Source organism: Pseudophryne corroboree, chromosome 5, assembly GCF_028390025.1.
Source record: "Pseudophryne corroboree isolate aPseCor3 chromosome 5, aPseCor3.hap2, whole genome shotgun sequence".
Classification (NCBI taxonomy): domain Eukaryota; kingdom Metazoa; phylum Chordata; class Amphibia; order Anura; family Myobatrachidae; genus Pseudophryne; species Pseudophryne corroboree.
Window position 1 is genome coordinate 401,392,194 of NC_086448.1, and position 27,051 is coordinate 401,419,244.

Genomic DNA, 27,051 nt, shown 5'->3' on the forward strand with positions numbered 1-27,051 from the left:
GCTGGGGTGTCCTCCTACACTTTAGAGGTCTAAAATATGTAAAAAAAAAAAAATCAGATGTCACTCCACAGGCTAAATCAACATACTTTATTGCTAGGGCATATAATATATATGTTCGTGCTGCTGGCTCGTTACACTGTACAAACGGTAGTAGTTGTCCGCTCCTATCCGCGACAACACCCCGGGGTGGGTTGTACATATTTCCGCACCACAACAACACTCTCCCGCGATGTCACGCCGCATTGTGCCTGCCCTCCGGCACCACCACCCGCGATTGCAGCCCGCATGCAGGGCCGGCAACAGAAATCATGGGGCCCTGTACACTGATATCTCTGGGGCCCCACCCCTCGACCCCCACTTAGGGCAGCACAGTCATATAAAGAGGCAATCCACTGTCATATACAGTAGAAGATGCACTGTCCTATATGGGAAGAAGGGGGAGGAGGGCTCAGTCATACAAGGAACACCCTGCTCCCCACACATATTTGGTACGTGTGTATAATATGCCTGACGCTCATTGGGTATAATCAGGGTAATTGGGTATATGTAGGAGAACCCCCTGATTCCAGCGTAGACATATCTCTAGGAATAGCCTGTGGACTGGGGCCAGCACAACTTCATTCTGGAATGCTGATTTACGAGGTTTGCACCTCTGTGCGATGCAGCCAGTGCCTAGACACCTATAGTGCGCACAGCCACCATTTGCCCCTGCAGTGCTGCCACCATGTAATAATCCCAGTAATGGGCATGAGGTGAAACATGTGGGGATCAGGGACCATTAGGACAAGGAATGCCCCTGATCCGCCTGTAGACTGTGCACTCACCGCTATGCTACAGTACAGAGACATGCCCATGCCCGGCCTGTAATGCTGTATACAGGCCTTCACCCACCAGTGTGCCACTCTCATTTTACCCCCACGGAGAATGGAGAGAAGTCAGACAGAAACCAGGCTGGCACAAACACAGAGACTGAGACTGCCAGACATACACACACAGGCACAGAGAGAGACAGAGCCTGGTACACACACACACACACAGAGACTGGCACACACACACGGGCAGAGAGAGAGAGAGAGAGAGAGAGAGAGAGACTGGCACCCACAGATACTGTCAAAGACGGAGAGCAGTGACGAGCACATACAGAGAGAGACAGACTGGCATGCACACATACACATAGAGACAAAGACTGGCACACACAGACAGACTGGCACACACAGATTGGCACAGAAACAGACACTGGCACACATACACACAGAGACCAGTACACAGAGACAGAGACTAGCATACACAGAGACTGGCACACATACACACAGAGACTGGCACACAGAGACAGAGCTGGCACACACACAGACTGGCACAGACAGAGAGGCAGGGACTAGCACATACACAGAGAGACAGACTGGCATACACAGAGACTGTCACACACGCAGAGACTGTCATACATACACACAGAGACAGAGACTGGTACAGACACTGGCATACCGAGAGACAGACTGGCACAGAGACCGGCACATATACACACAGAGACAGAGACTGGCACACATATGCACAGAGACAGATTAGGAGGTAGTTCCAGCTAAACATCTACAATATAGATATGCAGAAAACATGACCGGCAGGGCTGTGACTGCAGAGCTGAGTGCTGCTGCTGTCACTTTTTTGAAAGTAGTGTGTCCGTAGGGAGTAGCGGCGTGGCTGCTGCAGTGGCCTCATAGACTTTGCGCCCACTGCCCGGCGATTCTCTTCCTGGCTTCTCCTCTTTCTAAGTAGCCGGGCAGCGGCGGAGAGGACAGTGAGGGTCCGGCACAGGATAATGACATCACAATGTCATTAATATTATGCGCATCGCAATGGCCGGGACCGGGGAGAGACTTTCCCCTTTCCAGCAACCCAGCACGGTATGCATTCGCAGGGAGGGGGGCGGGGGATTATCGTGGATTCGGTTGGCTATTACATGCGGGATGGATGCAATCGTACGGCGGGTGGAGCGGGGGTTTAATCACTGGGGGGGTAATATATATGCGGGCTGCAATCGCGGGTGGTGGTGCCGGAGGGTGGGCACAATGCGGCGTGACATCGCGGGAGAGTGTTGTTGTGGTGCGGGAATATGTACAACCCGCCCCGGGGTGTTGTCGCGGATAGGAGCGGACAATTACTACCGTTCGTACAGTGTAACAAGCCAGCAGCACGAAGCTTACTTTATTGTGCACAGACAGTTAGAGCCACTTCACTGGGTTACTCACTGTCAGTGCTGCCGGGTGGCCGCGGCATCCCTGCTCTTCATCTGTAAAGGAAGTGGAGATCAGCTAAGGCATAAAGCGAGCATTAATTGACAGCATGAGGTGCCGCCCTCCAGTGTCCACCGCCCATAGGCAGCTGCCTAAAGCTGCCTAGTGGTGGCGCCGGCCCTGCGTGGTGCCCTCCTTGTAGATGTAATACTGCAGAAGTGGTTCCCTGGAGTGGGACATCTTAAGGCTGTCCAGTATTTGTGTGCTACTGTACATGCAATATGTATGCATTCGTACTCCCTTTTTATTTCAGCATGCTTTTTCCAAGGGCATATCTGCCCATTCTTTTGCTTTACTCCTAACTCTGCTATAACTCCAAAATATGTACTAATATACATGAAAAAGTGAAAACAATCATTTTAACGGGTATGCAGTCACTAAGGTGATAATTACTATAGTTAAAATGTCAACATCTAACATGTTGGCATCTTGAAAATGTTGATATTAGCATAAGTATTAGGGTTAGGTTTAGAGGTTTATGTTAGCCCGTAGAGGTTAGACTTAACTAAAAATTACATTGTCAACATTCAAATCTCATAGCATGCATGAGTTTAACTTATTTACACACCGACCTAATGATGAATATTGATATATGTAAAGAGCATTTTTTAAGGTTTGTAAATTATGTTTTATACTGCAGGGTATATCTAACATCATTTGAACTGACTTTATTGACAAATACATATGGAATTACAATGGAGAACATTTCTAAAGTCTGGTAAAGATTAGAAACCCTCTGATGAAATTAACATAGGGAGAGGAATTTTAATATTGAAAAATAACCCTGAGGGTTCTACAAAATGATTAATCTATGGTACACAAAAGTAATTTTTACGCTTGTAGTCATAGAATTAATCCTCACCATTTCTAAATATGTTATCGAACATAAATCTGATAAAATTATATATTCATCCCTTTGTTGACAGGAGAGGTTTCTGAAGGTAAAAACATTGGCCCTCATTCCGAGTTGATCGGTCGCAAGGCGAATTTAGCAGAGTTACACACGCTAAGCCGCCGCCTACTGGGAGTGAATCTTAGCTTCTTAAAATTGCGACCGATGTATTCGCAATATTGCGATTACTAACTACTTAGCAGTTTCAGAGTAGCTCCAGACTTACTCTGCCTGTGCGATCAATTCAGTGCTTGTCGTTCCTGGTTGACGTCACAAACACACCCAGCGTTCGCCCAGGCACTCCCACCGTTTCTCCGGCCACTCCTGCGTTTTTTCCGGAAACGGTAGCGTTTTCAACCACACGCCCCTGAAACGCCGTGTTTCCGCCCAGTAACACCCATTTCCTGTCAATCACATTACGATCGCCGGAGCGAAGAAAAAGCCGTGAGTAAAAATACTTTCTTCATAGTAAAGTTACTTGGCGCAGTCGCAGTGCGAACATTGCGCATGCGTACTAAGCGGATTTTCATTGCGATGCGATGAAAAATACCGAGCGAACAACTCGGAATGAGGGCCCTTGTTACTATAATAATAATAATAATAATTATTATTATTATTAGTATTATTAAGTAATAAATATATAATAAATATCAGAAAAGAAGACTAAAGGCAGCGGGTACGCTCGGGTACAGAGTACCCATAAGAATTTGGCAGCAGGTACTCAGTACCACCTGCCACACACTTTGCCATTACCACAATTATAATGTGCCACAAAGCAACAAGACCATGGTGCTTGGCAGCATGATGGCTCCTTCCACTTTGTCAGGGTAACTGGAAGTGCGACAGTGGCTGTATTTTCGTTATAATGGAGGCATTACTATATATTGTTATTAAATTGGGGGTATTACTGTATATTTCTATTTTACCGGAGGTATCACTATATATTTCTATTATACTGGAGGCATTACTATATATGTTTAGCCTTGCCTCCAGATAAAAAAAAAAGGAGGGTGTCGTGTGGCCACGCCGCTAGTGTCATGTAGCCACTCCCACTAACAGCATGTGGCCATGCCCCATCACAACACATGACCACGCCCATTTTTGGCACTCAGTACCACTAAGGAAATAGTTCTACTTGCACCACTGACTAAAGGTGTGTACACACTAGGCAATATTTTAGACGATATCGCTCATTTTCAGCAATCCGAGCGATATCATTAAAAATTTGGCCCAGTGTGTTTGCTACCGATGGACAATGCGCCTCATGTGGGTTGTTATTGAACCCCTCTGTCATCTGTACATGAAGCACAATTTGGACTTAGCGTCCAAAACGACATGTACGAGCCGGTCGCCGCGTGACATCACTGAACGATTTAGTTAGCAATATCGTCCAGTGTGTACACACTAGATCTAACACTAGACGATATCGCTCATGGTGCGTATCGTCAAGTATGTAAGTGTGTTAAGACAACTAACTGGACATCATCAGACGCTAATGTACTCAAATATTTGGTGAAAAAAAATATGATTCACATTATACTTGAAAATTTTGTAAGTGTCCCCTCCAGGTAAACCTGGAATGATGCCCTTGTGGATGATGCACAGATTGATGACACAAAACAACGCAAATCACTTCATAAAGTCCCCAGTGAAATGTACAAGATCCAGGACTCTGATCCCAAGGCATAACTTCCAAGTCTGCAGTGGGTGCCATTGCTTTCAGGCCTAGACCACCTCTGGAGCCCCCATTCCCCTGCACCTCACTTGTCACACTGCTGAACACTGCCTGTCCTGTTAGGAGGGACTGTGACTTCTATGCCTTCCAGCACTCCCGGTGCACCAGTCAGTGAGAACTCTGAGGAGCATCAAGAAGATGTACCAGACAAAAAAGCCCCTCACATAGAAGCCAACAAATTGGCAATGGAGCTGTAGAGGTGAGCCTTGACCACAGTAAAAGTCTGCCACTTATACCAGTGAAGGGTGAGATACAGTATCTTATTGCCAGATTATACATTCGTATTACACTATATGTTATTGGGTATAAGCTGCTTCCCTGTGTCTAAAACTTAGAGATGAGCGGGTTCAGTTCTCAGAGAACCGAACCGTACCGAACTTCACCATTCGAGTCCAGTTCCGAGCCAGGCTCAGGTTTTCCCACCTGACTCGGAAACCAGAACGAGGCAAAATGTCATCATCCCGCTGTCGGATTCTCGCAGGGTTTGAAGTCCATATAAAGAGCCGCACGTCCCCGCCATTTTTACTCTGGCATTGGAGAGTGTAGAGAGAGGACGTGTCTCCGTCCTCAGTGTCCTCAGTGTCCTCTGTGGTAGTGTCTTGTGCTGTATTGTCCAGTCACAGTGTTTGTGTCCTCTTGCTACCATATGTCCATTGCTGCTGTGTTGTGCTGCATCACTTCAGTGGTGGTGTATTGTGCTGCATCAGTCCAGTTATAGTGTCCTTTGCATCAATCATCATTCATTCCAGTGACCAGGCAGTCACAGTGTTTGTGTCCTCTTGCTGCCATATGTCCATTGCTGCTGTGTTGTGCTGCATCAGTTTAGTGTTGCTGTGTTGTACTGCATCAGACCAGTGACAGTGTCCTGGCAATCAGTGATTCCAGTGACCAGGCAGTCACAGTGGTATATGCTGCTGCTATATGTCCACTGCTGTCATATAATAATAATAATAATAATAATAATAATAATATTATCAACAACAAGTCCCTTACAGTGTTGCTGTGTTGTGCTGCATCAGACCAGTGGTAGTGTCCTGGCCATCAGTCATTCCAGTGACCATGCAGTCACAGTGGTATATGCTGCTGCTATATGTCCACTGCTACCATATTATAATAATAATAATAATAATAACAACAACAAAAACAATAAGTCCCTTACAGTGTTGCTGTCTTGTACAGCATCAGACCAGTGGTAGCGTCCTGGCCATTAGTCATTCCAGTGACCAGGCAGTCACAGTGGTATACGCTGATGCTATATGTCCACTGATGCTGTATTATAATAAGAATATTATCAACAACAAGTCCCTTACAGTGTTGCTGTGTTGTGCTGCATCAGACCAGTGGTAGTGTCCTGGCCATCAGTCATTTCAGTGACCAGGCAGTCACAGTGGTATACACTGCTGCTATATGTCCACTGCTGTCCTTATTATAATAATAATATCAACAACAACAAGTCCCTCACAGTGTTGCTGTGTTGTGCTGCATCAGACCAGTTAGTAGTGTCCTGGCCATCAGTCATTCCAGTGACCAGGCAGTCACAGTGGTATACGCTGCTGCTATATGTCCACTGCTACAGTATTATAATAATAACATCAACAAGTTTCTTACAGTGTTGCTGTGTTGTGCTGCATCAGACAAGTGGTAGTGTCCTGGCCATCAGTCATTCCAGTGACCAGGCAGTCACAGTGGTATACGCTGCTGCTGTATTGTCCACTGCTGCCGTATTATAATGATAAAATCAACAACAACAAGTCACATACAGTGTTGCTGTGTTGTGCTGCATCAGACCAGTGGTAGTGTCCTGGCCATCAGTCATTGCAGTGACCAGTCACAGTGGTATACACTGCTGCTATATGTCCACTGCTGCCATATCATTATAATAATAATAATAATAATAATAATAACAACAACAACAACAACAAGGCCCTTACAGTGTTGCTGTGTTGTGCTGCATCAGACCAGTAGTAGTGTCCTGGCCATCAGTCATTCCAGTGACCAGGCAGTCACAGTGGTATATGCTGCTGCTATATGTCCACTGTTGCCATATAATAATAATAATAATAATAATAATAATAACAACAATAACAAGTCACTTACAGTGTTGCTGTGTTGTGCTGCATCAGACCAGTGGTAGAGTCCTGGCCATCAGTCATTTCAGTGACCAGGCTGTCACAGTGGTATACGCTGCTGCTATATGTCCACTGCTAGAGTATAATAATAATAATAACAACAACAAGCCCCCCCAGTGTTGCTGTGTTGTGCTGCATCAGACCAGTGTTAGTCTCCTGTCCATCAGTCATTCCAGTGACCAGGTAGTTACAGTGGTATACGCTGCTGCTATATGTCCACTGCTAGAGTATTATAATAATAATAATAATAATAATAATAATAATAATAATAACAACAACAACAAGCCCCCCCAGTGTTGCTGTGATGTGCTGCATCAGACCAGTGGTAGTGTCCTGGGCATCAGTCTGTCCACTGACCATTCACAGTGGTGGTGTCATCTGCTGCCATATGCCCAGGGCTGCTGTATAGTTATCTGTGTTGTCCTACATCAGACAAGGGCTAGCGTCCTGTGCATCAGTCAGTCCAGTGACCATTCACAGTGGTGGTGTCCTCTGCTGCCATATATCCAGTGCTGCAGTATAATAAGTCCCTTACAGTGTTGCTGTGTTTTGCTGCATCAGTCCAGTGGTAGTGTCCTGGCCATCAGTCATGCCAGGGACCAGGCAGTCACAGCGGTATACGCTGCTGCTTTTTGTCCACTGCTGCCATATTATAATATTAATAATAATAATAATAACAACAACAAATCCCCTTACAGTGTTGCTGTGTTGTGCTGCATCAGACCAGTGGTAGTGTCCTGGCCATCAGTCATTGCAGTGATAAGGCAGTCACCGTGGTATACGCTGCTGCTATATGTCCACTGCTGCCGTATAATAATAACAACAACAGCAAGTCCCTTACAGTGTTGCTATATTGCGCTGCATCAGACCAGTGGTAGTATCCTGGACATTAGTCATTCCAGTGACCAGGCAGTCACAGTGGTATACGCTGCTGCTATATGTCCACTGCTGCTGTATTAGAATAATAATAACAACAACAACAAGTACCTTACAGTGTTGCTGTGTTGTGCTGCTTGAGACCAGTGGTAGTGTCCTGGTCATCAATCATTCCAGTGACCAGGCAGTCACAGTGGTATACACTGCTACTATATGTCCACTGCTGGCGTATAATAATAATAATAACAACAACAAGTCCCTTACAATGTTGCTGTGTTTTGCTGCATCAGACCAGTGGTAGTGTCCTGGCCATCAGCCATTAGTCATTCCTGTGCCGCATATTGTGTTATATAACTCCAAAAAAATAATGGAGAACAAAAATTTGGAAGATAAAATAGGGAAAGATCAAGAACCACTTCCTCCTAGTGCTGAAGCTGCTGCCACTAGCCATGGCATAGATGATGAAATGCCATCAACATCGTCTGCCAAGGCTGATGCCCAATGTGATAACAGAGGGCATGTAAAATCCAAAAAGTCAAAATTCAGTAAAAAGACCCCAAAAAAAGAAATTTAAATGGTATGAGAAGAAACGTAAACTTGCCAATATGCCATTTACAACACGGAGTGGCAAGGAACGGCTGAGGCCCTGGCCTATGTTCATGACTAATGGTTCAGCTTCACATGACGATGGAAGCTCTCATAACAGAGGCCTTGACACTTATGTTGGTGTTAGACGTGAGTCTGATATCCGCCATTAGTGCAGTGGGATTTAGACAATTGTTGGAGGTATTGTGTCCCCGGTACCAAATTCCATCTAGATTCCACTTCACTAGGCAGGCGATACAGAGAGTTTGCCATTTAATTCCAGTGATTTGGACGTATAATTCCAGTGATTTTGCCATTTAATTCCAGTGATTTGGACGTATAATTCCAGTAATTTGGATGTATAATTCCAGTGATTTTGCAGTATTTACAGTGATTTTGCAGTATAATTCGAGCGATTTTGCCATTTAATTCCAGTGATTTGGCCGTATAATTCCAGTGATTTTGACGTATAATTCCAGTGATTTTGCCATTTCATTCCAGTGATTTGGACATATAATTCGAGTGGTTTTGCCATTTAATTCCAGTGATCCTGCCGTATAATTCCAATAAGTCCACTCCCTCACCCCTGGAGAGGATCTGGTGAGGGGGACCTGCTCTGGGCCAGAAAAATGGATACCTAGCAACAGTGCCGTAACTAGACATTTTAGCGCTGTGTTCAAGAAACGGCATCGGAGCCCCCCTATATGTAAAACAGGGGCAGTGCGCGCCGTAGGGAAGGGGTGTGGCCACAAAATAATACCAATTCATATAACGGTGCATAGTAGTCTCCATTATTCAAATTACGCCGCACAGTAGCACCACTACACCAGGTAGAGCCCCTTTTACACCTTACGGCAGACATATTCCCCTTTTTACACATTACGGCAGACAGCGTCCCCTTTTTACACATAACGGCGGACAGCATCCCCTTTTTACACATTACGGCATTACGGCAGACAGCATCCCCTTTTTACACATTACGGCAGACAGTGCCCCACTTTTTACACATAACAGCAGACAGCGTCCCCTTATTATACATTATGGCAGACAGCATACCCCTCTTTACACATTACAGCAGACAGAATAGAAAGAAAGTAAGTAAGAAAGAAAGAAAGACGGAAAGAATAGATTATACTTACTGTCTCCGCTGGCAGTCAGGCTCTGGCAGAGATCCCGGGCAGGGGAGAAGGAGGAGGAGGGAGGTGGAGGAGGGAGCGGCAGCAGCGCTGTGTAATTGGTGGAGGCGCTGCTGCTGCTGTCCCTCTCCTTCACCATAGGCTGTCCTCCACCGCTGTGAATGCTGGGAAGCGCATCCCAGCACTCCGGCACTCCTGCATTGCCGACATTGCTGGCACCCCTGTACTGAGGACACTGCCGGCACTCCTGCACTGAGGATACCTCCAGCACTCCCACAATTGCCGACACTGCAGGCATTCCTGCAGTGCTGACACTAGTGGCACCACCACACTGAAAACAACGCTGACAACCCCGCACTGAGGACCCTCTGTCACAGTAAGTGCCCTATTGGTGTATCTAACCTGCACCATAACCCATGCTGTATCTGACCAACACTGTATCCAACCCACAGTGTATTTGACCTGCACTGAAACCCATGCTGTATCCGACCTGCACTGTAACCCATGCTGTATCTGATCAACACTGTATCCGACCCACATTGTATTTGACCATTGTATTTGACCTGCACTGAAACCCGTGCTGTATCCGACCTACACTGTACCCGACCCGCATTGTATCCAACCAACACTGTATTTGACCTGCACTGTATCCAACCCACACTGTATTCAACCTGTGCTGTATCCAACCCACACTGAGTCTGACCTGTGCTGTATCCAACCCACACTGTATTTGATCAGCACTGTAACCTGTACTTTATCTGGCCCACGCTGCATCTGACCCACAATATATACAACTCACAATGTATGCGACCCATACTGTATCTGACCTGCACTTTATCTCGCACTGTATACGACGCGCACTGTATCTGACCTTGCACTGTAGCTAACCCTCACTGTATGCAACACACACTGTATCCAACTTGCACTGTAGCCTACACTGTATCCAACCCACACTCTGACCTGCACTGTATCTGACCTGTACTGTATCTTGCACTGTATCCGACATTGCGCTGTAGCCAACGCACACTATATCCAACCCGCACTCCGACCTGCACTGTATCTGACTTGCATTGTGTACGATCTGCACTATATACAATCCGCAATGAATTCCATCTACACTGTATCGGACCTGCCTTGTATCCACCTGCACTGTATGTGACCCACACTTTAACCTGCATTGTACCCGACCCACTTTGTATACAACCTGCACTGTAACCTGCACTGTGTCTGACCCGCACTGTATCCGACCAGCACTGTAACCTGGTCAATATTTAACCGTGTGTCCCAAAGTAATCCGCACTGTCCTACGCAGGTACAGAATGCTGTTTTTTGTGATTAGGGAGAATTTAGGGAGCTGCTCAACAAAATGGCTGATTGGGGCTTTACATGGACACAGGGTGCCAGTCATCAGTGACCCAGGGCCCCCAGGAGGGAGGTACAGACTGGGCACTGAGAATAGGCTTGTGCTGGGGGCATGTGAACTTGTGTAGGGGGCATCAATGTCCACTGTTGCTATTTTACACGTGGTTTAGGGTTTTTTTATTTGCTGTTTGGTAACTACTTCAGAGCAATGATATTGGCCCTCATTCCGAGTTGTTCGCTCGGTATTTTTCATCGCATCGCAGTGAAAATCCGCTTAGTACGCATGCGCAATGTTCGCACTGCGACTGCGCCAAGTAACTTTACTATGAAGAAAGTATTTTTACTCACGGCTTTTTCTTCGCTCCGGCGATCGTAATGTGATTGACAGGAAATGGGTGTTACTGGGCGGATACACGGCGTTTCAGGGGCGTGTGGCTGAAAACGCTACCGTTTCCGGAAAAAACGCAGGAGTGGCCGGGGAAACGGTGGGAGTGCCTGGGCGAACGCTGGGTGTGTTTGTGACGTCAACCAGGAACGACAAGCACTGAAATGATCGCACAGGCAGAGTAAGTCTGGAGCTACTCTGAAACTGCTAACTCGTTTGTAATCGCAATATTGCGCGTACGTCGGTCGCAATTTTAAGAAGCTAAGATTCACTCCCAGTAGGCGGCGGCTTAGCGTGTGTAACTCTGCTACATTCGCCTTGCGAGCGAACAACTCGGAATGAGGGCCATTGTACACACGATTCTGACAAAATTTCTGTGTTGGATTGTTTTCTATTGCTTTGATTAGTTATTGCTAATAGAGTACTAATTTGTAAAACATTTTTAAATAGAAATAACTACTATGTGTTTGTGTCGCTGCTCTGTTGCTTAGTTTAGCCAGCCAGGCTTTGGCCTATGTTGGTGAACAATATTGTGAGGTGTGAGATGGTCAAAATTGACTGGAAATGAGTGGAGATTAATGTTATTGAGGTTAAGAATACTGTAGGATCAAAATTACCCCCAAATTCTGTAATTTTAGCTATTTTTATGTTTTTTTCAAAAATCATCCAGATCCAAAACCAAAACCAAAACACGAAAGGGTGGTTTTGGCAATACCAACCCAAAACCAAAACACGAGCAGGGGATTAGAACCAAAACCAAAACACAAAACATGAAAAGTGCCCACCGCACATCTCTACCTTACAGTACTCTTTTTTTTAAAAACACACAGGTCCGGGAACTTACAGTATCCCAGATCCCACAGTATGTGTTTTTGCCCAAAGGGTATACATACCTCCCAACTTTTGTGATACTCGAGGAGGGGCAGTAACATGTGCAGAGGGCATGACCACGCGGTAAGGGGGGTGGCCTTGTGGTAAACGCTGTGATCGCAAGCCACGCCCCCCATTTTTGTCACTATGGCTGCATAGACAGCGCTCAGTGAGCTGCCAGCCATGCCCCCTGTCCCTCTCTAGGGGGAAATAAATGCTGTGCGCATGCGCACAACATCTATTCACCGCTGCTTTGGCCAGAGCAGCAAGTGACAGGGGGTATCTCCCAACTGCCCCTCCACCCGCGGGACATTGGGAACCTCAGGTGGGACTGCGGGACAGACCGTGAAAAACGAGACTGTCCCACCAAAATATTGCAAAAATTCTGTCTTAAATTCGTGCTATACACTGTATGATGAAGTAGGGGCATAGCCAGAACTCTGTGGGCCCCAAAGCAACATTTTGAAGGGGCCTCTGTCCCAATGTTTCTAGAGACACCTCTCCGTAGCAGTTGTTAATGTTATGCCGCTTTATTGTGCCCTAGTTAATTTTCTGAACCATAGTAGTGCCTTAGCAGAGGTAGAACTAGCATTGGTGCAGCAGGTGTTTTGCTTTGGGGCCTATGAGTATAATGAGGCCCACTACTGCCCAGACCAAGAATGAGTTATCACCACAGACCATTTTGTGCAATGTCAGATGAATAACCCAGTGCAGAAAGCAAGGTAGGCCCCACTGTCTGAAAGACCTGCCCCATACCTTATAGAGGTGGGACTGACCTTGTGTGTGCCAGACTGATAATGGAGTCCTTCTACCTATCAGTGCTGATGATCACAGCCACACAGTGCCTCTAATTAACAGACAGTTGTATATTTCTTCTGATTCACTACTGTCTGTGAATTAACGACAGCTCACAACCGGAGTTACTGGCACTGTCAGAGTCTTTCTGACTGACTGCCAAACTGAGGAAGACACAAGGGACGAGGACACCTGCCACAGACAGAGCAGAAGGTCACTGTCTTCCTGCCCCCACCAAGGTACATGTCCCCTTTTCTCCACACCACGCAGGACATTGTGCTTGTAACCGTCAACCACTGTCTCTCTCTGTCACCCTATGCCTCCCCATGACTTCTCTTGTCACCCTCTGCTTCTACCTGCCTTATACTGTCATCCTCTGCCTCTCCCTGTCACCCACTGCCGTGTGGCATATTCTAAACTTGGGTTGGGGTTTGAAAATGGTGGCCCAAATTATATTTTTCCACCTTGGCCCCCCACTCACAAGTTCCACAACTGTACCATAGTTAATGTTATGCCCATTAGTAGTGCTCTAGTTCATTTTCAAAACCATAGTAGTGCTTTAGTTAATGTTATGCCCCATAATAGTACCCTAGTTCATTTTCTGAACCATAGTGGTGCCTTAGTTAATGTCATCACCCATAACAGTGTACTTGTTAATTTCCTGAACCATAGTAATACCCTAGTTCACATTATATTGCATTGTAGGGCTGCCAGTATACATAAATGCCACACAGTATCTCCAATTCACATTATGACATACAGTGACCCTGGTGCATATTATGCCACATTACAGTGCTGCTCCCAGTTCATATTATGTAACATTATAATGCCCTCCAGTTCACATTACAATGAGCAAGTCCAGGGGCAAAAATAGATATTTGTAGGCCCCAAGGCAAAAGTTTGTAAGGGCCCCTATGTACCACCTAATGGTGAAAATGTTACTAACACATGTGACTTTGACATGAAGGTGGGCCCCAATCAGCTCTGGGCCCCATAGTAGCTGCACTCCTTGCACCTATGGCAGCTAGGCTCTTGGATGAATGACAGCAGAAACAGTGAGTTTTGCTTTCTCCTATAACCTAAATAGGGTGTGTTCGGCATCCCGGCGGTTGGGATGCTGGCGGTCATGTGACTGATGCCGGAATCAAGACACCACTCAGGAAACGGTCGCTGGAACACAGACAGTCGAAATCCCAAAGGTGACCATTGGGATACAGGTTAGGTCACAGGGGTAGAAGGTTAGGCACTAGAGGGGGCTAGGGTTAGGCACTAGGAAGGTGGTTAGCCATAGTTCCCCCCCCCCCCCCTCCAAGGCATAGCCGTAGCAGCCACCCCAGGATGGTTGGAGTAGGGAGAGTGGGAAGGGAAGTGGTAAAATTCATATTAGGCACATGAGGCATGTGTCTAAGGGCGGCACTTGTATGGCGAGGGCAAAGCTAAATGATGCAAATTCAAGTAATTTAGCCTTGTGACTGCTAGCCTGGCACTCAGTGGTGCAAGTGGGCGGGTATGGGTGGGTACGGCGTACCCGTAAGAATTTAGCCGTGGGTACGCCGTACCCACACCGACGGGCCGCCGCTCCTCGCACCGCCGCTGATGTGAGGGAAGGAGAGCGCAGCCTGTGCCTCTCCTTCCCCTCAGTCTCCGGCGGGTGTCTCACAGTTTAATTCAGCGCCGATCTGTGAGCCAATCAGAGCTCGCGGTGCGAGCTCTGATTGGCTCACGGATCTTTGCTGAATTAAACTGTGAGACACCCGCCGGAGACTGAGGGGAAGGAGAGGCACAGGCTGCGCTCTCCTTCCCTCACACTGGACGGCAGCGGGCAGCGGTGAGCAGGGAAGGGGGGGGGCATGTTATACCTGGCACTGGGGGATATCTGGCACTGGGGGGGGGGGGGGCATTCCTATCTGGCACTGGGGGATATCTGGCACTGGGGGATATCTGGCACAGGGGGGCATATGTACCTGGCACTGGGGGATATCTGGCACAGGGGGGCATGTATACCTGGCACTGGGGGATATCTGGCACTGGGGGGGCATTTCTATCTGGTACTGGGGGATATCTGGCACTGGGGGGCATATATACCTGGCACTGGGGGATATCTGGCACAGGGGGGCATGTATACCTGGCACTGGGGGATATCTGGCACAGGGGGGCATGTATACCTGGCACTGGGGGATATCTGGCACTGGGGGGGCATGTATACCTGGCACTGGGGGATATCTGGCACTGGGGGCATATCTGGCACTGTAGGGGCATTTCTGTATCTGGCACGGGGGGCAATGTATATCTGACACAGTGGGGGCATTTGTGTATCTGGCACTGTGGGGCAATGTGTATCTGGCACTGTGGGGCAATGTATATCTGACACTGTGAGGCAATGTATATCTGGCACTCTGGGGGCATTTTTGTATCTGGCACTGTGGGGCAATGTGTATCTGGCACTGTTAGTCAATGTGTATCTGGCACTGTGGGGCAATGTATATCTGGCACTGTGGGGCAACGTGTATCTGGCACTATTGGGGTCATACGTGTATCTGCCCCTCCCCCATATGTGTATCACGCCCCATTTTCATTGGCCACGCCCCATGTGGCATTTGACCACACCCATTTTTTGCGCGCGCGCCGAAGGCGCGCGCACACAGTACCCGTAAGACATTTTTTCTACTTGCACCACTGCTGGCACTGCTCCTGAAGTGGCAAGCAGCGTCTCCCCTCTGGGATTCTCCCAGAGGGGAAACTTCAAGTGTAAACAACTATGATTATACTATAATCATGGTCACCTTTGTATGAATCTTACTGACACTGCAAAGTAATCTCTCTGTGTGTCAGGACATTAACATCTTGTGCTGACCCTACAGTATGTTGGAAAAGATTACACTACAGGGGGGTACAGACGTAGCGATTTTTACTAAATTTCTAAGCAATCTGCCTAGATTGCTTAGAAATTAAGCACACATCGCTCCGTGTGTAGGGTGCCGACGACATGCATGCCAAATCTAGTTAGATCGCTCACTTTACCACTGGGTGAAGTGAGAGTCGTCCCCCCTCTCCATTGCTGAGTGTTCTGTGCTAGATCGCTCAGCACACATCTCCCCGTGTCTACCCCCTGTACTCCTTTGTGCACTGTGGAATTAGTATTACCATTTCGTAATATATCTCTATCTATAGTCTAATAGGCCCTACACACTGGGCGATAATGCTCAAAGACATGAACGATCTCGTTCATTAATGAACGAGCTACCGTTTATATCTTTGAGTGTGGAGGCAGCAGCGATGAACGATGCGCGGCCCCGCGGCTCGTTCATCGCTGGTGCCCTGTCGCCTGTGCATGCAGGCCAATATGGACGATCTCGTACATATTTGCCTGCACGTCTATGGAGCTGGGTGACGGAGGGAGTGAAGAAACTTCACTCGCCCGTCACTGCCTTCCCCGCCGCCGGGTCGCCCGTCGGCCGTATCCGCCGTCGGGCAGCTCGGCGATGGATCGTTCAATGGGGGTAATTCCAAGTTGATCGCAGCAGGAAACTTTTTAGCAGTTGGGCAAAACCATGTGCACTGCAGGGGGGGCAGATATAACATTTGCAGAGAGATAGACTTGGGTGGGTTATTTTGTTTCTGTGCAGGATAAATACTGGCTGCTTTATTTTTACACTGCAATTTAGATTTCAGTTTGAACACACCCCACCCAAATCTAACTCTCTCTGCACATGTTATATCTGCCTCCCCTGTAGTGCACATGGTTTTGCCCAACTGCTATCAAAGATCCTGCTGCGATCAACTCAGAATTACCCCCAATGTCTAGGGCCCTTAAGTGGAGGTTTTACTTACATGTAGTAAACCTCTCACTTATTTGTGTCTGATAAGAACCCTGGTATTAACCACATAGACAATTATGCTTAATATTTGCTTTAGCTGGGTATGCGTGACCATACCGACACCGGAATCCCCGGCTTGCAGATGCCCTGTGGGGGCGGAGGGGTGCGTGGTGGTGTCGGGACTGTTAGGGGTCGGGATTCCGACATCGGTATTTTCACTGATGGTCTCCTGATCGCTGGTCACGTAACTGACTCCCATGGCTTTGCCCATTAGAGAAAGATTTTGCTTTTGCGATCAGGTCTGAATTAGGCCCTAAGTCACCTGTGCTCAAGCATGGCTATCCTTAAAACCTGGACTGGATTGCAGAGTAAAAACGGAGTGAAACGGCCTACGTTAAAAAAAGCTACATCCAAATAAAAATACATTGAAAATGCCAGATCCACATAAAGATATGTTGCAAAAAGCCAGATCCGCATATTACATTTAAAACATCAGATCCACTAAAAATACATAAAAAAAGCCAGATTCACATAAAAATACATTTAAAAAAGCTAGACCCACAAAAATACATTGAAAATACCACATCCACATAATACATTGAAAACATCCAGATCCACTGAAAATACCAGATGAACATAATAAAATTACATAAAAAAAGACAGATCCACATAAAACTACATTAAAATGGCAATTTCACATAAAAATACATTTAAATGTATCAGAGGTTGTGGGATTATGGACTCTGACTGGGGCACAGAGGTTGTGGGGTGACGGACTGTGACCGGGGCACAGAGGTTGTGGGGTGACGGACTGTGACCGGGGGACAGAGGTTGTGGGGTGACGGACTGTGACCGGGGGACAGAGGTTGTGGGGTGACGGACTGTGACCGGGGACAGAGGTTGTGGGGTGACGGACTGTGACCGGGGGACAGAGGTTGTGGGGTGACGGACAGTGACTGGGGGACAGAAGTTGTGGGGTGACGGACTGTGACCGGGGGACAGAGGTTGTGGGTTGATGGACTGTGACTGGGGGACAGAGGTTGTAGGGTGACGGACAGTGACTGGGGGACAGAGGTTGTGGGGCAATGAACTGTGACAAATGGAAAAATGTGTGGATTGACAGGCTGTGAGCGGGTGGCAGAGTGTGTGAGGTGATAGCATGAGAGCAGGGGCAGAGGGTCTGGGGTGACAGGCTGTCACTGTGACGCCGAGGTTTCTGTGCTTCGGGGACAGAGGTGACAATATTTTCGATTATGGGTGCCGGGCTATGACTGTGAGGCAGAGATTTTGGGGGGAGGGCAAAGAGTGCGGAGTCATGGGCTGTGACCAGGTGACAGAGGAGTTGGTGGTTGCTGACTGGGGACACACGGACAGAGGGTATGAGTAGGGATAGGAAGCTTGGGGACAAAATACAATAAAAAAGTCAATTTAACCACTCTCACAGATCAAAAATATAATTACCCTTGAGAAAGGGGAAGGGGGGGGGGGGGGTGTCCAGGATGGCACAGAGAGGTAGAGGGTGTATAGTGTGTCATACACGGGGGGAGGGTTAGGGGGTATAGGCTAACACACACGCCAAGTGTCATACACGGGAGATGGGCATACGGTGTGTCATACACAGGGGGGTACAAAATGCCATACACACAGGAGTAGGGGGGTACAGGGTGACATACACACAAATGTAGCGTGTACAGGGTGGTAAACATCAGAGGCACTAGGGGGGTACAAGGTGTCATACATACTGGGGTAGGAGGGTACAGGGTGACATAGACACAAAAGTATCAGGTACAGGGTGTAAAACACCAGGGAAGCTATACAAGATGTCACACACAGGGGTGGTGGTGGGGGTACAGGGGGTCACACACACATAGGTAGGGGGTAACACACACACAAAGGTAGGGGTTACAGGGCGTCGCACACACAGGTAGGGGCTACAGGGGGTAACATACACAAGTAGGGAGTACAGGGGGTCACACACACACAGGTAGGTCTTACAGGGGGTCACACACAGGTAGGGGGTATAGGGGGTCTCACACACAGGTAGGAGGCACAGGGGGTCACACACACACACACACACACACACACACACACATATACACAGCTATGGAGTACAGGGGTCACACACACACACACACACACACGTAGGGGTTACAGGGGGTCATACACAGGGCTACCAGAATACTCACCGCACTGTGGGGGTAATTCTGAGTTGATCGCAGCAGGAATTATGTTAGCAGTTGGGCAAAACCATGTGCACTGCAGGGGGGGCAGATATAACGTGCAGAGAGAGTTAGATTTGGGTGGGTTATTTTGTTTCTGTGCAGGGTAAATACTGGCTGCTTTATTTTACACTGCAAATTAGATTGCAGATTGAACACACCACACCCAAATCTAACTCTCTCTGCACATGTTAAATCTGCCTCCCCTGCAGTGCACATGGTTTTGGCCAACTGCTAACAAAAATTCCTGCTGCGATCAACTTGGAATTACCCCCTGTGTCCAATCAACATTGAGGTAAGCTGCAGGGTTTCACTGAGGGAGGCTGGCGGACCCAAGAACAGGCCAGCAAGGAGGTCATAGGCAGGATGATCTAGGCGGTACACGGTGGCTGGCTGACAGCACAGTGCCCAAGGGAGGAAGAGCTGCTGCATCTGGGAATGTGCAGCAGCCCTCTCCCAGCATCCGCATCCATATTTGTTAGTGGCAGCAGCCAGTCTAGTTTAGGGATGGTCATCGGTGGGTAATCCATCGATGGTTACCATCAATGGTACCATCGGAGGATGACCTCGATGGCATGCAACCATCTGTAAGGGAACTATCAATAATTTTGCCCAACGATGATCCCCATTACTTTAGTATTGAGCTAAACACAGGCCAATCAGAGCCCAGGGGGCGTGGCTTCATGGGTGTCCAGGGGCAGGTCTATGCTCCGTGTCCCTGACACCCTAGAGAAAAAATTAAATAAATATTTGATAGCTCTTTTATCATCGATGGCGGGAAACCATCTGGTTCTCCCTCATTGATGGTAAAAGTAGTTACCATCGGTCATAGACCATTGATTATTTTGAATCATCGATGGTCGATGGCCATCCCTAGTCTAGTTAGTTAGTGACAGTGTTAGAGGCGGCCTGCTTGCAGCCTCTCTCCTCCTTCTCTTCCCTCCTCCCTTCCGCACTATGGTAAGTTTTACTATTGCCAGCCGTGCACCCGTTCTGGCACTCCCCGCTTCTGCTGGCTCATATCAGCTTAATGAGCTGTTCTGCCAGCGGACGCCTGAACGGAGCGGCATGTTTATATTATTGCTAGCTGGCCTCTGGCGCTGGTGCTCCCTCCCACTGCAGGCTCAGCTCAGCAGTGGGAGCTGTCCTGCCTGCTGTGCCCGATTTCAGCTCAGTTCTGCTGGTGTAGCGCAAATGCAGAGCTGCTGGCGGGTGCCCATGCCCGATAAACCACCAGCAGATCTGGACCATAAGCACCCGTACTCGCTCCTTAGCTCCACGTTATGGTCCTGCCAATCAAAGAGCACAGCCCTGCCTCCCACTGTGACTGCAGCATGCTGAATGTTGTCAGGGTGGGTGCTCTGCTCCTCTCAGCAGGTAGCAATTCCGCAAGTCTTCGCCCCATGCAGGCTCCGTCACTGGCACTTTCGGACTGGTGCAAGCGCAGTCTGCATTTACACAAAAATATGTGAAAAACCGGGAGGACCTGGACGATTTGCGGGAGGCTCAGTTAACAAACGTGAGCCTCCCGCTAAATGCGGGAGGGTAGGCAAGTATGATTACAAGACAAACAAATTGGAAGCAGGTCATATAATAGCACAGGACAGGACATTCAGCTGCTGCATGGAGAGCAAACCCCACATCTATGCAGCCCCCCCTCCTGTTGCTTCCCTCATAAAATCTTTGCTCTTACAGTAGGGGTGTAGAAAAGCACACTTCTTAATTACTGATAACATGTTCAGCAGACACATCCTGGCTTTGGTTTCTCTCCCCTCCTCCGACAATGTTGGTGGTTCGCTTTCATCTTCACCCTTGCACCTAACCCCTCCCACCAGTGTGACCAGTGTATATGGGGGATTGGGTGTAAAAAGGACATGAGGTACTGGGTAACAAGGATTAGTGATTACAGGGCTCTTGATGTTATTACAGCATGTAGTGTATAGTAGTGTTATAGGATACAGTATAATACGGGTCAGTGGCTACGTTGCTGAGTCAGTATACACTATGGGGGTCATTCCGAGTTGATCGCTAGCTGCCGTTGTTCGCAGCGCAGCGATCAGGCTAAAATGTGGCTTTTCTGCGCATGCGTATGGGACGCAATGTGCACGCGCGAAGTACTTTCACAACAAACGATGCAGTTTCATACAAGGTCTAGCGATGCTTTTCAATCGCACTTCTGGCTGCAGAGTAATTGACAGGAAGTGGGTGTTTCTGGGAGGTAACTGACCGTTTTCGGGGAGTGTGTGTAAAAACGCAGGCGTGTCAGATACAAACGCAGGCATGCCTGGGGAGGCGTGTTTGTGACGTCAAAACAGGAACTAAATAGTCTGAAGTGATCGCAAGCTAGGAGTAGGTCTGGAGCTACTCAGAAACTGCTAGAAAATATTTTGGTGCCGTTCTGTGATCCTTTCGTTCGCACTTCTGCTAAGCTAAGATACACTCCCAGAGGGCGGCGGCTTAGCGTTTACACGGCTGCTAAAAGCAGCTAGCGAGCGAACAACTCGGAATGAGGGCCTATATTACAGCATATAAGGTATGATAGAGTTATAATATGTGAATAATGCAGATCAGTGATCGCAGGGTGGCGGATGTATATAGTGAAGTGCAGGCCCGGCTACAGGCCTGCTAGCACCCTGAGCAAGAAAATTTCAAAGTGCCCCTCCATGCGTGCGCTCCTGCAAAGGTGGGCGTGGCTTCGCAACTTTATATTATCAGACTATAAATATATTTTCACACCGCTTTACGCACACAATTAGCAGCCTTACACATATTGCCCACAGTAGTGTACTTTACACATAATGGGGGTCATTCCGAGTTTATCGTAGCTGTGCTAAACTTAGCACAGCTACGATCAATGACTCAGATATGCGGGGGGACGCCCAGCACAGGGCTAGTCTGCCCCGCATGTGTGCCCCCCCCCCCCCCCCTGCAGAAATGCAAAAGCATTGCACAGCGGCAATGCTTTTGCATTTGAGGAGCAGCTTCTTCACTGCCCCTGGTTGCAGCGGCTGCATGTGATGTCACGCAGCCACTGCGGCCCGCCCCCCGCACGGTCCAGCCACGCCTGCGTCGGCCGGACAGCACCCCCAAAACGGTGGCCAAATGTGATAAACTGCAGCAAGCGATCGGGTCGGAATGACCCCCAATGTCTCCAGTAAAGTGTGCAGTGTCAGATACACATACACCCCCAGTAGTGACAGATACACATTATATGCTCCCACCAGTGCCAAATACACATTATATGACCCCATAGTGCCAGATACACATTATATGCCCCCACAGTGCCAGATACACATCAGATGCCCTCACAGTGCCAGATACACATTATATGTCCCCACAGTGCCAGATACACATTATATGCCCCCACTGTGCCAGATACACAGTGCCAGATACACATTACATGCCCCCACTGTGCCAGATACACATTACATGCCCCCACTGTGCCAGATACACATTACATGCCCCCACAGTGCCAGATCACATTATATACCTCAACAGTTCCAGATACACATTATATGCCTCAACACTTTCAGATACACATTATATGCCTCAACACTTCCAGATACACATTATATGCCTCAACAGTTCCAGATACACTTTATATACCCCACAGTGCCAGATACACATTATATGCCCCCACAGTGCCAGATACACATAATATGCTCCCAGCAGTGCCAGATACACATATGCCCCCAGCATTGCCAGATACACAAATGCCCCCAGTAGTCAGGCCCGGCGACAGGGGGGTCAAAGGGGACACCTGTCCCGGGCTCCAACATTGTGATGGGCCCAAGGTCTCGCAGCGACAGCATGTCATAGACTTAAATAATATAAATTGCCACCCGCTGTGTAGTTGTAAGTAATCAGTAACAAACTCCTTTTCTTTATTCTCCGCACACACACCCCCCCTCTTGCCCTTTGGTCACCCCTTAGTGCCCCCAGCCCAGCCCCAGGTCATCTGTCAGCCAGTACCCATCCGGACCTCCCCTCCTTCCAGAGTCCTCCTCACCCGCCCTGGCTGTTTCTGCTGTGACTGATGCTGCCGGCTCCCACTGCGCCAGCAGCTATGTGGCTATAAAGTGCAGCTCTCTCCGGCACTTATAGTGAGTGGAGCTGCCCAGGCTTCAGCAAGCGAGCCCCCTCTCCCCCCGGAGATTGCGGTATGATGGTAAACTCCGCCCCCTTATGCCCCGCAGTGCCTATTCTACTGCGGTCAGCCACGCCTTGCACCTGCACGTCCTCCATGAAGCCCCAGACAGAGGCCCAGACCTAGAGTCCCTTATCAGCAGTGCACAGTGAGTCCGACAGTGCTGGAGCCATTAACTCAGCATCCCTATTGGGTGGATGCAGGTTTGAGCTGTGCAGCACTTGAGGTCACTGGGCTGGTTAGTGTACGGGGAACAATCTGTGTGATCAGAGGTCTCTGTGTTCAGTCACTGTTTTAATCAACCCCCCCCCATGTTCTGTCCCGGCCACCGTATTAGCCCCCCCCCATGGTCTGTCACTATTCCATCCCCCCCATGCATGGTCCCTACTCCATTCCCCCGGTGGTCAGTCCCAGCCATTGTGTCACCCCCCCCCCCCCCCCCCTCATGTTCTGTCACTATTCCATTCCCCCATGTATGGTCCCTATTCCACCATAACCCCCCCCCCCCCCCCCGGTGTTCAGTCCCGGCCATTGTGTCACCCCCCCATTTCTGTTACTTTTCCATCCACCCCTGTGTTTAGTCCCAGCCATTGTGTCACCCCACCTGTGTTCTATCACAATTTCACTCCACCTCAGTGTACTGTCCCAGCCTTTGTGTCACCCCCCCCATCATGTTCAGTCACTATTTCACAACCCCCTCTGTGTTCTTACCCAGCCTTTGTGTCACCCCCCTCTGTGTTCTGACCCAGCCTTTGTGTCACCCCCCCCCCCCTCTGTGTACTGTCCCAGCTTTTGTGTAACCCCCCCCCCCCAGTGTGTGGCCCCTATTTCAACCTCCCTCCCCACCCCACCCATCCCTTTGTGAAATTTGGTAAGGCGCAAAATTTAGTTTGCAAGAGGCATGCATTGCATCTGCCTTTTTTTAATCAGTATGCAGCATTTTGTATTTACTGTACATTTGCCGCATCTACACGCTCCTTCCAACCCCTGCCCCTTGGTACATGGAAGTACAAAATACTGGTGTGTGTGTGTGTGTGTGAGGGGAGGGGGGGGGCACAGAGGTATCAGCGTACCGGGCCCCAAGATTTCTGTTGCCGGCCCTGCCAGTAGTGCAGTGCCAGTTACACATTATATGCTCCCCACAGTGCCAGATACACGTATGCCCGCAGCCGCAGCACTGACTGAAGCACTGAAAGCAGCAACAATGCTATGTGTGGGCTCTCAGTAAGGATATGAACATGGCCACAATGCAATGTACCTAACTGCGGCCAGGCAATAGTATTTGGGGCACTCAAAATTGTACATATAAACATCTGCAGAGTGCACATTAACATTGATTTTCTGCTTCACAGTGCAATCTCTATCAGCAGATTTTCACTAGACAGCCACAAGATCCTCATAGATCTAAAGTGTTTTGCAGGAATGCCAGAGAAAGAGCCAGAAGAACCTTTCGGCAGCAGGCTGGGAGTTTTGAAGTACCAGGGGTAAAGGCATTTAAACATTCCCACATGGGCTGAATTACACAGGCGCAACAGGTGGAGGAAATGTCCAGGGAGCCTACATTCACTAGAGTCCGATTGTGACGCCTTGCCTGGCGAAGTAGGCTACTGAAGTGTCTTTTGGGAAACCCAAGGCATTATGCTGCCCACCGCTTTGGGGGATGAAGGACTTTCCAATTTTGCTCTCAAAGAGGTTTTGTGGTTTTCACCTTCATGTGGGTCACCCAAAAACACTGTTCCTGTCAGGCCATGCGGCTGCAGTTTGCAGGTCACTCCTATAGTTAGTGGGCAACAGGCATAAGGCAGCTGGTAAGCTTCTATTCAGCCATGGGAGGCAGAAGCAACGGCCCCTAGGGGCCATCAATTTCTAATCTGAGGGCAAAAGGCCCTATTTTCTTAGTCTGATGGAGAGTGACAGCAATATTCATAGCGGACATCACTATAGGTGGTCATTAGGAAGCATAGGGTGGCGGGCCTCGGTTCTGCGAACTAGGCATTGGCGGAAAGTAGTGCTCCTCAGTGGTCTGTAGTAGCATAACAACGGTTGGCTGGCACTTCCCCCGGATAAGCAACAAGTTTATCGTGGCCTCAAGGGCCGACCTGGTTGTCATCTTAAGGATGGACCGGTGCTATGCCATTTTGGCAGGAAGTGGTACTGCTCAGCTAAGTTGCTCAGCGGCTGAATTTACGGTTCCTCCCCAATGGTGTGTTTAGGTCAAGCATATGAATGAGGCCGTAGCCGAGGTCACGCACTGCTGTTCTCACCACCCACTTTTACCAATTCTAATTTGATCAATAAATTTGTCTGTGACCTCTTTAAATTGCAATTCAGTTGTCTGAGTCGTTTATATATATATATATATATATATATATATATATATAATAAGTGTGGTTTTTTTTTTAGAAGGTGAAGGAAAGAATAAAGCCAATGGACGACTTATCACATATGTTAGTATTTACATTTTTTTTATTCTATATAATTACTATTGCAAGTTCATATTCTGCAACACAGTCAAAAACAATACAAAATAAAAAGCTGCAAATATTAAATGTGTCTTTTACACAAACACTTTCAGGTTAACACTATTGGTAGATTTACAATACTGTACTATCCCTTTAAACCAGCACGCTCATGGATTACACAGGTTCTGTGGCTGCTCAAAACCAGATGAAATGCAGGCTTGAAGTCAGCCAGCCACAGAACCTGTGTAATTCATTGGTGTACTGGTTTAAAGAGATAGTTTGGTGAACCTAACTACAGTAATGTAAGTTTCAGTCAGAAACTAGTTGCCTCATATGTTATATTTCTATAGAACATACCCAGAAAATAGTCCAATTACTCACTGTGAATATCACATCTGTAAAATAGGGCATTATTTAGCTAATTTTTGTATGTGACCAGATTTTATTACAGTAATTTGCACAGAAACATAATACACAAAGCTACTAGAGAATTATTGCTAAATGAATTTTCTAATTTGAATACAGTAGTTCACGTATTTAAGAGAAAATTGCTGCTTAACCTAACACTTTGCATATATAAAATGACAGGTAAGGTAGACATGTTTTGAATGAATTAATAATCCCTGCAAATGTGACGACTAATGTCATCTGATGTGCTATGTTATTATTACCTGTCACACAGTAAGTGTAAGTTAAAGCATTTACCTTCAATCCTGCTAAACTCCTTTTTCCTCATTTCTCCGATTGTGCCTCCATAACCATAGTCAGAAGGGTTTGCACAAAGTTTCTCAAAATAAGAAAAACAAAGCAGATCTTGCAGCTTCATTTTATACTGAAAATTGTCTGTTTCTCCCTCCATGTGACAAAAATGCCTTACTCTGTAAATGATAAACTTGTATGTGAATTCTACTGAAGTAAATCTGTCTGACTGTGAACCAGGAAGGAGAGAAAACGTAAGTGGGTGGAGACAGAAGTTGAACGGATCATGACTAAACTTACATAACTTAACTATACTTACACATGTACTGTTTTAGAGGGATCTGCCTCAGGCTGACTAGAGTGAGATTATCCACTTGGATTTATTGGTAGTCACTTTTCCAGTTATTTGGCCAGAGCTATAGATCCTGTAGCTGTTGCAGTATGCTTTATTTGAACATCAGAAATCATACTATTTCAATATATAGTGAACTGCAGTGATTCCCACACAAGATTATATACTGGATGTGTCACAATAATTTTGGTACTGTATTAGGAATTTGTAAAAAAAATTATAGTGATGTTTACTGGTACTTGGAAGCAGGTAAAAAAACTGGATCCATACTAAATATACAGAAAAGGCGTGATCTATAGAA

At 47.7% G+C, this 27,051-nt stretch overlaps 1 protein-coding gene across 2 annotated transcripts in view; it reads right to left on the reverse strand.

Annotated features, from left to right (window-relative positions):
- MOCOS (molybdenum cofactor sulfurase) overlaps positions 1 to 26,653 on the reverse strand; it is a 1,370,999-nt gene extending 1,344,346 nt beyond the window's left edge. For both annotated transcript variants that reach the window (XM_063922731.1, XM_063922730.1), the window contains exon 1: positions 26,405 to 26,653. In XM_063922731.1, coding sequence (XP_063778801.1) covers positions 26,405 to 26,558 — 154 coding nt within the window. In that variant the 5' untranslated portion in view covers positions 26,559 to 26,653. The remainder of the gene's footprint in view (positions 1 to 26,404) is intronic.
- Positions 26,654 to 27,051: the final 398 nt, after the last annotated feature.